The 14,114-nt window shown below is 39.1% G+C and overlaps 1 protein-coding gene across 1 annotated transcript in view; it reads right to left on the reverse strand.

The window, feature by feature from the left end:
* The window catches only part of LOC145469233 (uncharacterized), a 58,936-nt gene that overhangs the window by 12,000 nt on the left and 32,822 nt on the right, over window positions 1-14,114 (reverse strand). The window contains exons 19-32 of the mRNA XM_081452923.1: window positions 10,632-10,770; window positions 9,890-10,045; window positions 8,929-9,667; window positions 7,688-7,802; window positions 6,839-6,868; window positions 6,641-6,699; window positions 6,208-6,338; window positions 5,469-5,876; window positions 5,311-5,335; window positions 5,168-5,225; window positions 4,191-4,563; window positions 3,618-3,668; window positions 2,746-3,135; window positions 333-650 (exon numbers count right to left, since the gene is read on the reverse strand). Coding sequence (XP_081309049.1) covers window positions 333-650; window positions 2,746-3,135; window positions 3,618-3,668; window positions 4,191-4,563; window positions 5,168-5,225; window positions 5,311-5,335; window positions 5,469-5,876; window positions 6,208-6,338; window positions 6,641-6,699; window positions 6,839-6,868; window positions 7,688-7,802; window positions 8,929-9,667; window positions 9,890-10,045; window positions 10,632-10,770 — 2,992 coding nt within the window. The remainder of the gene's footprint in view (window positions 1-332; window positions 651-2,745; window positions 3,136-3,617; window positions 3,669-4,190; window positions 4,564-5,167; window positions 5,226-5,310; window positions 5,336-5,468; window positions 5,877-6,207; window positions 6,339-6,640; window positions 6,700-6,838; window positions 6,869-7,687; window positions 7,803-8,928; window positions 9,668-9,889; window positions 10,046-10,631; window positions 10,771-14,114) is intronic.

Here is a 14,114-nt window from a genome sequence, read left to right on the forward strand (position 1 = left end):
TTCCGGAGCGAGCGGTCTGGGTTCGAGCCTTGGCCAGGGACATTGTGTTATGTTCTTGGGCAAGACACTTTACTCTCACGGTGCCAGCTCTCTCCACCCAGGTGTATAAATGGGTACCAGCGAATTTAATGCTGGGGGTAGCCCTGCGATGGACTAGTATCCCATCCAGGGGGGAGTAGAAATACTCCTAGTCGCTTCTTGCTACAGAAACCGGGATAAGCTCTGGCCTGATGGGCCACTTGGCTCGTATGCATACTTTACCTTTTTAGTATAAAGGGTGACTTGTGTTTTTATGTTATGGCCAATAACACACTTTGTCGTTGTAGACTTACCATCCTCGTCAGTCAAAACAGTGATCTCGTCACTAGCTTTCCCAATTCCTCTATCAGTGACACCTGCTACCGTGATCCTGTACGCCGTGTATTTGCGCAGCTTCGTTCGGTGCAGTGTCATATTAGTAGCGTTTACACAAGCGCTTAATATGGCATTAAGCTGTTCCGTGTCACTGTAATGGTCTGCTCCTACCATGGTCACGTAATACGCCCTTGTAGCTATATACTTCTGATGTGGAGGAATTAGATCCCATGTGATCTCAATACTTGTAGAACTTGTGCTGTGAGCTGTAAGGTTTGCTGGTGGCTGGTCTGAAACTGGACAAATGACAAGTCACAAGTCGCGAGATTACCGACTAACAATTGGGAGGTTCAGAAGTATTCCGTAGCGGAGGGGAGTCGTCGCTACATGAGGTTTGGTCCAAACTTAATGCATCTGACTTTGAAAAGATTTGCTATTATATTCTAAAAACAGGATATAAACTGCAAGGTCTAGAGACAATTCCTAACTTGCAGTTAAAAACCTTTTCATTTAAATACTTAAAATATCAATTATTTACTTGCTACCTTATATTTCTATCAATGTTAGATTTAAACGCTAGACGGGAATGGCAGTTCCCACATTCCACATCTTCATCTGTCGTAAGGCGTTAAGACCCACGTGCCTCACCATCGGGCAAAAAAAGCGGATTTGTACTTTTGCATGCGCGGCATTTTGCAGAGTCAAGCTTCCTGTAAACTAGACACGCTTCAAAATTTCATCAAACCAAAGATATATGTACCATTGATAAAATACGGATAACATAAAATTTGTTAATTTTTGACATAACGTTCCAAGAAAAGGCATGTGCTAAAACCCAGACAGTGGATTCTGGACGATAGACGATGGACGATGGACGATGGACGACATCTCTGACATTCATTTATTTCTCACAGACAAAGTATAAAATTGTCACACAATCTTTTGCCCTTGTCACGTGATGTTATAATATTGAACAGCGCAAATTCGTGCCCTCCCCCCTCCCCCGAGAAAAAATCTAACTTATTTGAACTGGCAAAGTTATGATCGCGAATTGTTCGTCACGCAAATTCACGCATTCCTTCTTTTATCACGCGATGTCACCATGGAATTTTGAAGTAGTGCACAGCGAAAATTCGTGCCCGCCCCGCTCCCCAGCAAGAAAAAAAAAACAAACTTATTTTGACTGGACAAATTTTGACCGCGGATTCTATGTCACGCAATGTCAGTTATTCAGTTACTAACTTCTGACAACAAAGTATAAATGTGTCACACAATCGTTTTCTTTTGTCCCGCAATCGATTGCTTTTTCACATGAATTATTCCAGACTGCACGCAGAAATTACGCAGGAGAATCGTAGCCCATACGGCAAGCACGTGAATGTTTTTGCATGAGTTGTCGTGGGGTGGGGTGGGGCGGGGGGTATATAAGCAGCCTCACCTTAGTTTTAAGCTGTTTTGGTGAAGCTTTCCACAAGCGGTCTGCCAGGATTATCGGTGCTTGCCATTACCAGTTTTCCCTTCCTTCCTTACGTGTTTCTATTTCATTTTCGCCAGCTCTGAAAGTTTTTATTGCAAAATGCCAGCGCTTACACTTGCCAAAAGGCCAGAAGATTTTTTTTTCGAAGCATGAACTCTTACACCAAGCGAACCCGAAAATGGGAATCGTGATAATTTGTCCATTCCCTTAAAGTTAGATTTTTCCTGGGGGAGGGGGAGTGCACGAGTTTTTGCTGTTCAATATTTCAAAACTCCATGGTGACATCGCGTGACAAAAGCAAAAGGTTGTGTGGAAAATTTATACATGTACATCTACTTTGGCTGAGAGAAATAAATGAATGCGTGACATTGCGTGACAAAAAATCTGCGATCAGAACTTCGCGATAATTTGTCCAGTCCAAACAAGTCATATTTTTGCTCGGGGGAGGGGAGGGTGGAGGGCACGAATTTTCGCTGTTCAATACTTTAACATCGCGTGACAAGATTGTGTGACAATTTAAATGACAAATAAATGAATGTGACAATTAAATGAGTGTCAGAGACATCGTCCATCGTCAATCGTCCATCGTCTATCGTCTATCGTCCAGAATCCACCGTCTGGGTTTTAGTACATGCCCCAAGAAAAAAATGGCGCACGTTATATCAGTAACAAAAGATAAGATGCCATATTGTAAAAAAAAGACGCCATATTGTTCTCAGTAACGGTCTGACAAGCGACTGCAATGAGATTGCTCCAGATTTCCTCTCATTTCTAAGGTGGCGGATTGGCAGTCCAGAACCCTTTTAAACCGGAACGCCATTTGAAGCTTGTTTATTCTACTTAGTTTATTAATCTGACAATGTATCAAGACTGCATGGAGAAATTACACATTGAATTTAATTAAGAAAACTTACCACCCTTTTCAGTAACAGCGTCCACGAGTGCAGCTACTCCAAATCCTTTATCTGTTAAACCCGTGACTCTGATGCCATAGCGGGTGTACATATCAAGACTTGCTATTGCACACCCGTACGTGTTGTTACAGTATTTTTGTTTCCAATCTGGTCCTAAGGCGTCGTGTTTTGTGTAGAACAAACCGTAGCCAATAATGATACCATTTCTGCCCTCACTTGGGATTGGACCCCAACTGACGAAAATGCTGCTGGAGTTCATGGCCCACGCGGTTACATTTGATGGAGCAAGACTCGGAACTAACAAAATAAATGTAACGTGTTTATTAACATTGGTAATAGGCCTTTTTACAGTTGTGTCCTCAGTGACCTGCCCTACGAATGCAAGCGAGGCTGGAGGTGACCTTGTTTTGATACAAACCTCTCTGCTTTTCTCATTTAAATGCAAAGTAGTTAACATTAGAACAACTTGATTTACACAACAAAAGCAGTGAGGTCTGTATCAAAACAAGGTCAACTCCAGCCTCACTGCCACTCAAAGGCCAGGTCATTGAGCGAACAACTGTAAAATAGTCTATTGGACTAATTTATTAACATCAAACGTAGAATGATGGCGTAAAAGAGTATTTTACGACGCCAAATTTTTTGGAAGAATCAGAATTCTGCCAATTCTTTGTTTGCACTGCCACACAATAAACAAAATAATTCAAAAACCATTCAGTGGATAAAGTCAAGAAATTTTCATATTATAGGAGATGAAAAAGAAGACACTTTTCTAAGTTTTAGGTCTGGGCGTTTTCCCAAACTTCAGATATTCGTCGAAATATTTTGCACAAATTTACAGAGCCCAGTATGGAGCCACCATGTTGGTGTACCTCCGTTGTACACCGACATGGAGTTTATCTGCTGTGTGTTCAAGCTGCAAACTTGGTATACAAAAAGTTCAATGTTAACACCAAATATCAGTAGTGAATAACACGTGTTAACCGTAAGGTATACTTGTCCACAATGACATGGAGAACTCTGAATCCTTAGTGGTGCGAATTTTCTAGCATGGACTACTAAGACGCACCGCTCACGAATTAATTTCGGCGAATTGTTTCTTTTTTTTTTTCTTTCTAAGCATTGCAAAGAAGGAAGCAGTTTGTTGTTCTAATAGTAACATATTTTTTTTCCTTTTTCGTGTTTGGCGGGAAAAAAGTAAAAACAGATGTTAAATTTTTGCCCATGCGTTTGCCGAGAGCGGCTGGCAGGGTGCATTAAATTTATCAGCAGAATCTTAAAAGAGCCATTATAATATAGACTTCTTTTGAGCTGGCTTATCCAGTCCATATTGGGGAACACTGTTCTCGATCCATAAATTTTAACACTCGACCAATATTTCCCCAGGACGGACCTCACGCTCGTTCAATTACATAAAATGTTTATTGTCTTAAAACGTTATTTGCTTTTACCATCTTGGTCTGTCATGGCGTAGATTGGATCGCTCAGTGGACCTAATTTGTCCTTCTCTGTAAAACCCAGGACTCGAATGCTGTAGTTTGTGAACTTCTGGAGATTGTCAAGATTCGTCTCGTTAAGGTTTCCAGACTCCACGCTGACATTTTGTGCAGTTCTGTTTCCGTCTTTGACAGGAAAAAAGATGACGGTATATCCCATTACCTCTCCAATCCCCTGCCTGGTAGGAATTGGTACCCACGTAACGAGAAGGCTGGTGGAGCTCTTGTTGAATGCAGTGATGTTAGTGGGAGGGTGTGTTGGTGCTTTGAAAGCAACAAGTAAAGGCAACTTAGGAAAACAAAGACAAGGAAGTGAAAAGAGCTAGGTAACAAAGAAAGGTTGCTAAACCCCTGAACTCTTTTTTCATTGGCCCGTTATTTGAACATGTGCTGACCACTTATTGACGTACTTGTTCACCAGATCTGCTTTTGGGGAGGGAAGAAGAGAGACCCTGGGAACGAGGTTGGCCTTTCCTCTACGAAAAGCGCTACAGGTCGAAAAGAAGAAATATCACAATGGCGATTTCTTTTTTTTTCCCACAAAGATGAAAGACAAACAGATCCGTTTGAAACTTCTGCTGAAGTAAACTACATTTGATTGGAAACAAATTAAACTAGGGTGATAGGCGTAGTTAATCATAGGGTTAATTACACGTACGTCAACTGGCGCCTTTTAAATTCTGCAATTCATTGCCGCGAAGAATAAGAGTAGGTGCTTTGTCGTTAGCAACTAAACTGAATAAGGCCTTTTCAGTATTGGTGCAGCATGCGATGAAACCTCTTCCCTAAAACGATTTATGGAATAAGTTTACATTACGGTTTAATTGACTCCGGGTCATTCCTGTGGAACACCCTTGCCGGTCCTAAGACCGGAGAAAGAAGAGGGCTAACCCAGCGAACAGGCTCTTCGCGGGGAGCCAGCTCACAGGGTAAGGACGGCTGTGTGTTGGGCCAGTAAATCCTCCATTTAACACTGACACTTTCCTGTTTACAAAAATGGAAAACAGAGGCATCATCGCCACACAGCCAGGTTCACGGCCGTGAAAGGGAAATGTACCCTGGAACCAACCTAAGACTTGCAAATGACGATAAATCTACAATGACAACAATCGGTTGAAAGAGCACAGAGCTTTTGGAACAAAGCCAAGTATTAATATTGGTGTGAACGCACTATGCTTTCCCAATAATGACGGAATGGCAGTGGTGGTGAGTTACGACTGAAATTACCTGTTAGTGCTGTCCACACATAAATGGGCTCGCTCATTCTTCCTTCACCTTCCAAAGTGAAGCTCTTGGCTGTGATCATGTACTTCGTGTAATGCTGCAGGTCAGATATCTCGTAAAACGTATCACTCGTCCTCAGGGTTACATTAAATTCTTTACCCGAATTAGTGTCGCGATAAAATATCTCGTAACCTTGAAATATTCCATGCAACAGTTCGGTTGGTCCGTTCCAAGTGATGGACAACTCGATGGACGTTTGTTTTGGGGCATTCTGAGCTTGAAGGCTGACAGCTGTTATGAATACTGAGAAAGGAAAGGACATAGGCACGCAATTAGTGCTAAGAGATCTAATTCTTAAATGAAGGAATCCACCATCTCTAAAATCAGTATCTAGCCAGAAAAAAATTATGACTGAGGTAAGAGTCATGATTTAATTCTCTTCCTAGGTATCCAGCAGTGTTTCGCGTTCCCCCTTCAACAAGAAAACCAGCAAAAACGAACAGAAAGAAAAGATCAACACAGTTCTCATCAATTAACGTAAAAATTGTACTCTCCACAAGATATCTTGGCTTAATAATTTTTCTTCATGATATAATAATAAGAAAAAACAATAGGCCTGTTTAAAAAAATGATCCCTATGCAGTCTTAGGAATAGCAATTTATGTGTGATCCGAAATGTTATCTTTCCTACTACGATTAGCACTAGCAATTGAAAAAGGGAATAAATGGTATGTAATCTTACTGTCGTTCGCCTCAAGGCTGTTCATCTGGTATGTGCTTTCTGTGAGCCAGTGTATGACAGGTTCAACTGCGCTGTACCCGGTTTCCGTAAATTTTGTTGTAAACTCGCATCCCACCGCGCCTGATGCGTCCCTGAAGAGACAAACCGGAGATACTTCTTGTTAGCAAACATGAAGTCTATACTAACCCACTAGGTTAACTAGCAAATCAACATTTAGTTAATACCACAGAGACGTGTTTGAAGAACTGTATCAAGCACGAGAGATAGTGCTTCACAACACCGAGAAAAAAAACGACTCGCGCGACAGTATTTTTTGTCCGTTTAGAAATGTGGTAAGACACTGTTTCGAATGTTTGATATATCTTCGGGATGTATGTCAGTGGATAGGAAGAAATTCCATTGTGTTTGATACACAACGAAAGATATGACTTACGAGTATTTTTCAATTGTAACATCAACATCGCCAGCCGTATTATGATACAATGATTGAACCTGCATGGAAAGAAAAGAGAGACGATGCTCTCAAGAAAAAGCTGTAAGTATTACTTAATATGATATTCATTTAATTTTCCCAAACAAGGATTATCATGATCGAGTGTTTAGGATGATTTCGAGAAGCTCAGAATCTTACCAAGATCACAGGAACCCGAGCAATAATGGTCTGTTTTTGAAGAAACAGTTGTTGAAAAATGACAGAACTTATTAAGATGTGAGGGTGACTAACATTCGCGAGGATGGGAAAGGATTGAAAATGCGCGAACAGAAAAACCTATGGCTCCTTATGAAGTTTGTTGTGTGTCCAATTGGTGTGTGCAAGTTATGTCCAAGCTGCAATTTACTGATTATTTCTATTTTACCAGTTCAGCGGTGGTGCGATTTGATTAGAAGGGCGGTAGGAAGCCCGGAAATTATTTCATCTATCATATCGGGCTATGTACGGGTTCTGAGGTGGGCAAGGGACAGAACTGCTGCAAGTAGAAACGAATTGAACTTCTCAAACTCATTAATAATTCATCAAGTAAAACAAAGAAAATCACAATCGTGAAGGAGGTTTGGATACCCGATGTTAATTAGCATAGATTTTGACGATTTTACTTCTTCGTTTACTCCTTAGTTTTTGTTTTGATTGAGAAGATATGTCAAACACTCGAGACAGTGTTTCATCGGTTATCCGAACACCTCGAATTTCGTTAAAAAATACTCCGCTGCGCGTCGTATTTTCAAGTCTCTTCTCGGTGTTTGGTATCCCGATGAAGCATTGTCTCTCGTGTTTGATATATTACATACAAATCGAGCGAAGCCACTTTCAAAACAGACACACCACATAATTACGTCCAAAAGGATCGCTGCCATTCAGTTAGACCTGGCGGGCGTACATGTGAGAGAGTAAGCAGTAATTGTAAGAATCCTGGACTATATAGGTCCGCAGAGCATGCATGGACTGATATATCTATGTTTTCTTTAGTTCTCTTTTCTTTACGTGATTTGTTAATTGCTGACTCCTATCCTTAAACGCGTCTGTTTCTTGATCCAATAGTCTTTCATCCCACGTGGTGCCTGTAAAATTTAAATTTACATGCAGTTGTAGGTCGGGACTTCCTGGAAAAAGATGTTAAAAGAGAACGATTAAAAATGAAGTTAGTTTCGAACAAAGTTCTAGTATATCAGAGTTTTAACTTCCATCTAACCTTTCCTGGATGATACTTGTTGTTTTTTTTACCTTGGGAATACAATAAAACAGAGACAGACCGTGACTAGACATTTACTCCATAGAAAATCCCACTAGTTTTCATGGGCAGCTCAAGTAAAGTGAACTTCAAACTTTCTTGATATAATGCAGTCTTTCTTTTTTTAATTGTTCTTGCATACTTTCTTATCTGTTTTTCATTACTGATTCTCAAACTCATGAATAATTGATCAAGTTGAAACAAAGGAAATCATGGCCGTGACGGTGTTTGGATATCTTAATTAGCATAGATTTTTACGATTTTATTTCTACATTTTCTCCTTGGTTTTGGTTTCGATTGAAAAGATAAATCAAACACTCAAGACAGTGTTTGACCACAATTCCAAACACCTCGAAGTTCAAAGTGAAGTATGATCATCGCAGTAAATTTTCCGATTTAAGCAACTGGAAAGAAGAAGCCTGAAAAAAAAAAATCAGGGCTTCAACGGGACTCGAACCCGTGACCTCCGCGATACCGGTGCGATGCTCTACCAACGGAGCTATGAAGCCACACATTGGGAGCGAGGTCAATTAATTGAGTTCATATCTTCCCGTGAGTGAAATGATGTGAAGTATATATGAAATATGATTGGTAGAGCATCGCACCGGTATCGCGGAGGTCACGGGTTCGAGTCCCGTTGAAGCCCTGATTTTTTTTTTCAGGCTTCTTCTTTCCAGTTGCTTAAATTGGAAAATTTACTGCGATGATCATACTTCACTTTCATCTACTACCGCAGTTCAAATATGAATTATTTCATATATACTTCACACCTCGAAGTTCGTCAAAGATACTCCCGCTACGCGTCGTATTTTCAACTCTCCGGTGTTTGGAAATGTGTTCAATCACGTTCTGTCGTGTTTGATATATTACTTAAGTCATTCAAAACCATTTTATGCTACGAAAACCGGAGAACTATTAGTCAGTTGGGCTAAAAAGGCTTTACTTTTTTACAAGTTGCCAGTAATTATGGAAATTAAATAATGGTCAACGTAACTATATTTGACTATATTTAACTAAAGTCAACGTAACTATATTTAACCCGTTACCTTTATAATAACTATAAGCCGCAGAAATCTCATCACTAGCTAGGTTCCTGTACCAAATGATCACCTCGTCAAATGCAGCTTCAGGAAGTTCGACATCGGATTCCCCGACAGAGAGTTGAGCGCCATCGTTGAAAGGGAAACTTCCATCACTACAACCTTTAGAAACAAAGTTTTTAACTTCCTCTCCATTCACAAACACGTTTATGTTATCCAGACTGTCAAGAGATCTGTACGTTATTGCGTAATGCGTCCATACTTCTTTTGGAGTCGAGAACTCAACGAGACACTTTTTGTGGGAGCTTGTAATTTGATAAGCTACTTGTGGTGTATCACTGTTGATCTGATACATTCTATGGCCTCTGAAGTTATCTTCGCTTGTAGCAAGAAAGACTTGTCCAGCGCTTTTGTGCTTGTACCACATCCATAACATTAATGTGAATCCTTCATTGCATTGAGATGTGTTGAAGAGGCACTCACTGGGATTAAGTCCTTCGGTTAGAGTAAACTTCCCATTGACACCGTGTTCGACGTTCATAGCCTTGCCTCTTATTCCTTTCACTGTGTTGATATCACTCGGTGCAACACCAAAGTCAAAACCTACCATGTTGTTGATCGTTTTTTCGTCATCCATCGTCCAATAAAAAGCAGCTGATTCTTGAAGCTTGTCTATTGATAAAGGCACATATCCTGAAATACAATGATGCTAAACTAAGTTGATACAGTACATTATACGAAGTCTTGAACATGGGAAAGGTGGGAGGTTGTAATGTGAGAACTTAAAGTTGTAAAAGCCAGACTTTGAATTCAATTGTTGAAACAACCCTTATATATGAGTTACAACAGTCAAACAATATTTCTTTATTAGTTTTGTTTAGTTAATCCTATTCATATGAAGTTGAAACTAATTACTTTGTCTTTTCCAGCACCATTCCTCGTCTCGAAGGCTTGAGTCGCAAACGCACTGTCCCGTGACCTCATCACAATATTGTCCCGGCAAGCATGGCAGTTCGCACACGATATCTATGGAATTAATAACACACTCTGGAATAACTATAGGGTGTCTTACTAGAATAAGGAAGAAGTATGGCGTATCAAAAACTTTGAAATATGGACGATGAAGTTCTATTGAGTTATTGTTATTATTCGAGAACAGCGTTTTGCACCAGAAGTTCTGCACCAAATAGAAATAAGGATACGTAGATTATTGAGCGGACCGAGCCTAGCCGCTGACTTCAATAAGATGTTCAGTGTAAACCTAAGCAATTTTGGGCACCATGGTTGCTTCCATTTCTGGTCTCCACCGTAAGTTATACGTGGCGAAGAACGGTCAACAAGGAGAGAAAACATCTCGAATTCAAGACATGGAGGGAGGCAGCGGTGGCGGCAAAAGACCGTGTTGTTTGGAGGAGGCTGATTGATGGCCCCATTCTTCATGAGGAGAGAAGAGAAAGATGATGACCGTAAGTTATGGAATCATACCAGCTGCCCCGAACTCTATCTTTTCACGTTTCGATTGTCGTTATTGTATGTTCGCGTGCCTTACGGTGTAATGCCTGTCTACGTTCCATTTTTGTTGCATTACGGTTTGCTGTAAAATTCCAGAAAAAAACCTCTAGATTGATGGTCTAGTAGAGTAGACCTTGTTAAGTACCTTGACATCCGTATAGCTCCGCCCTCATAGATATGTGGCCATGCCATACTATTGGTCGAAAACGGACGTAACGTGCTATGATTGGTGGGTTTAGATCATGTGACACAACAGTGTCCTGGTCTGTGTTTCCAGCAAATTCCTAAATGAGTAATGTGAAAAATGTTTACGACTACTTCAAACTTTAAGTTACTGCTTTAGATCATCATTACGTTGGAGACAAGGTTATTCAGCATCAGCATCAATTAATCAATCAATCTTTATTTGCAATCACTCTTGCTCAAAATAAAAAAAAATACAACAATGAAAATATTAAAAGTAAAAATTAGAGTACTAGCTGCCTAGAATAACCATAGGCGTTATTGGAGCCAGGCAGCCAGTTAACATCAGCATTAAATAGAAATAAGATACAGGTCAGCAAGAAAACTGAAGCACAAATGCACACACAGGCGTATGGGTCGGGGGTGCGTGGCAGGGGGGCTGCAGCCCACCCAGTTACAAAAATTTTTGAAATTTTTCGGACAAAACGCTGATGATTTAGGCAAAAGAACTTGGGAAAAAACATTCTAAAAGGTAGTCAAAGCCAGGTTTGTAGGCTATTTTCTCTGACGTTTGCCTTGTCAAAACGGAGTCAAGGTCAAATGATCTAATGAACCAGGAAATCTGTTTTGAAAAAGCCATATATCGTTTAAATGTGTATCGTGGAAATCCACGAGTTGGATTTTAGTCCATCAACAAAACAGTGACAGAATCAAAGCAAACTAAGACCTTAAGACTTTTGTTTTTGTGTTTGCTCTGAAAAGAGCCGTTTTGAATGGCTCCACAAATAGCCGATTTAAATTTTCTTGAACTTCTCGTACGAGCAAGAATTTACTGTTTCTTTTATAAGTTTCTGATTTTACTAGGCTGTCGATCGAGGTCATTGAGTATCCGAGGTTTCAAAATAACTACAGTGGAATCCCGATTTCTCAAACCCTCAGTTTTTCGAACTTTCCGATAACTCGAAACAAAAGTCGTTTCCCTCTGCTCAGTCGAATACTGTAATTTTACCCCCGAGTTCTCGCACTATCCGATTTTTCGAACCAATTTTCGTTGCCCTTGGAGGTTCGAAAAATCGGGTCTCCACGGTAATTTTAGAATGATAATAGTTTCATTAGACGTGAGAATTGTGAACGTTTTTGTTTTTACTGCAATTTGAGTGCGTTTGTACAACACATTCTTTCGGGCATTGTGTAATTTTTTTCGAGCAATAAAGTCACCGCACCCTCAAGTCCGAAGATGCCCGTGCGCCTATGAGGGCACACATAAGAAGAAAAAAAGAAGAGGAAAAACGCTATTTCTATGCTATGAAGGACGTCTAAGATAGTTAAATTTATATATGAATACAAAACATTAATATAAGAAGAAAACACAATAGCTACGGCAACTCGGCTAATGACAGCTATATATTAAACTATAAAAGAAAGACTTGGAAAGTTGACAGAAATTAACAAATGACTAATTTACAGGTGAATTGGAAAACAACAAAACTGCTAATAAGAACACAAGTAACTAATAATCTTTGACAAGATCGCTTTTTCCTGATTCCTTGAAGTTTGAAAGAGGGAAGGTTTTCAAATTTTCACCAATTGAATTCATATTACTTTGGGCCCTTAAATCTTATGTTGACCATTCCATAATTATTATTGTTATTGAGGACTTTTTACAGTAATGTTGTTTACGAAATCGCCATGATTTTCGCCAAGGTATCTTTCTCATGGAAAACTCTCACTGATCAGGGTATAAAGAACATACATACATACAGACAGACAGACAGACAGACAGACAGACATACATACATACATACATACATACTAAAGAGACTAGAATTGACAACGATGACTAAAGACAACTAATAAACTAACGATATTACAAATAATAATTAACAACAGTTACGACGAGAAACTACAGATACACTAAAGCGAAATTATTGAGTATTAATGAATACATACTAGGAGGAAAATAAATTCAACTTTACTTTTTGAACGATTTCTGTAAGATCAGTATAACAGTCTTCTGAAGCTAGAATTTCAGAAAGTATTTGTTTTATTTTTCCTCTTAAAGACATTTTTTGGAAGCTTTCTTAAATATATAGGCATTTCATTCCAAATTTTTGTTCCGATTCTAGAAAATGAATTCACTTGAATTGAGAGTCTAGAACTTTGTGTGTAAAAATTATTTGAGACAGAGGATCGAGTATTGTAAGAATGAATATCAGAAATGTCTTGAAAGAGATCTTGAATGTTTCCAGGAGCATTTCTGTGTCTTATTTCAAACATAAGGTTAGCTAAAAGCTCATAATACAAAAATTTTAACGGTAAAACACTGGCATCAATAAATAAAGGAATCGTATGTTGATTTCGCTCAGAAAAATAAATAAAGCGAAGAGCTCGCTTTTGGAACTTGAGAAGCTTTTCAAGGTGTGATTTATATGCTTGGCCCCAGGCCACCAAACCATAAGTTAAATAAAGAGTAACTAAGGATCTATAAATAGTTAAAAGAGTTTGTCTTGGCAGAAGGTGCCGTAGTTTACAAATCAATCCTACAGTTCGGCTTATTTTAATAGCTACATGATCAATATGATGTTTCCAAGAAAGATTATTGTCAATTATTACGCCTAGATATCTCACAAATTCTTTACATTCTAGAGCCACATTCTTTTGTTGATCATTATCGAATATCATAATTTTGGGATGATAAGTAAGTTTTCTCTGAGCTGGTCTAAAGATAAAATTTGTTTTTTTAATATTTAAGGTTAATTTATTAGCCGTTAACCAATCGAGCAACTTGCAGAGTTCTTGATTTACAGTCGACTCAAGGGACTTAAGATTTTTGTCAGCATATACAGCATTCGTGTCGTCAGCAAATAAAAAAAATTCAAGTTTGTCAGAGGATTCTTGGATATCGTTGACATAAATTAGGAAAAGTAAAGGGCCTAGGACTGAGCCTTGCGGTACACCACAAGTGGTATTTTGCCTTCTAGATATATAAGAGCCAATTTGCGTAGTTTGAGTTCGACCATCCAAGTAAGATGAGAATCACTTATTTATAACACCACGAAAACCATAGTGATCTAACTTGTGTAAAAGAATTTTATGATCGACTGTATCAAAAGCCTTTTTCAGGTCAATGAATACAACACATAAGAGCAAGCGCTTGTCCATATTTTCCTGTATGGTACTTACAATGTCAAGAATTGCATGCTGTGTTCAATGCGCTTTGCGGAAGCCATATTGAGATGAAGAAAGTATATCATTTTGCTCAATGAAAGATTCCATTCTGGAGTAGACCAGTTTTTCGAAGATCCTATTAAAGTTAGACAGCAAAGAAATAGGCCTATAGTTGTTTGCATTAGTGTTATCTTCGGCTTTAAAAATAGGAATAATTTTTGCCATTTTTAATTTAGTGGGATACATCCCAGATGAAATAGAAAGATTTATTATTTCC

This window comes from Orbicella franksi, chromosome 15, assembly GCF_964199315.1.
Source record: "Orbicella franksi chromosome 15, jaOrbFran1.1, whole genome shotgun sequence".
Lineage (NCBI taxonomy): Eukaryota > Metazoa > Cnidaria > Anthozoa > Scleractinia > Merulinidae > Orbicella > Orbicella franksi.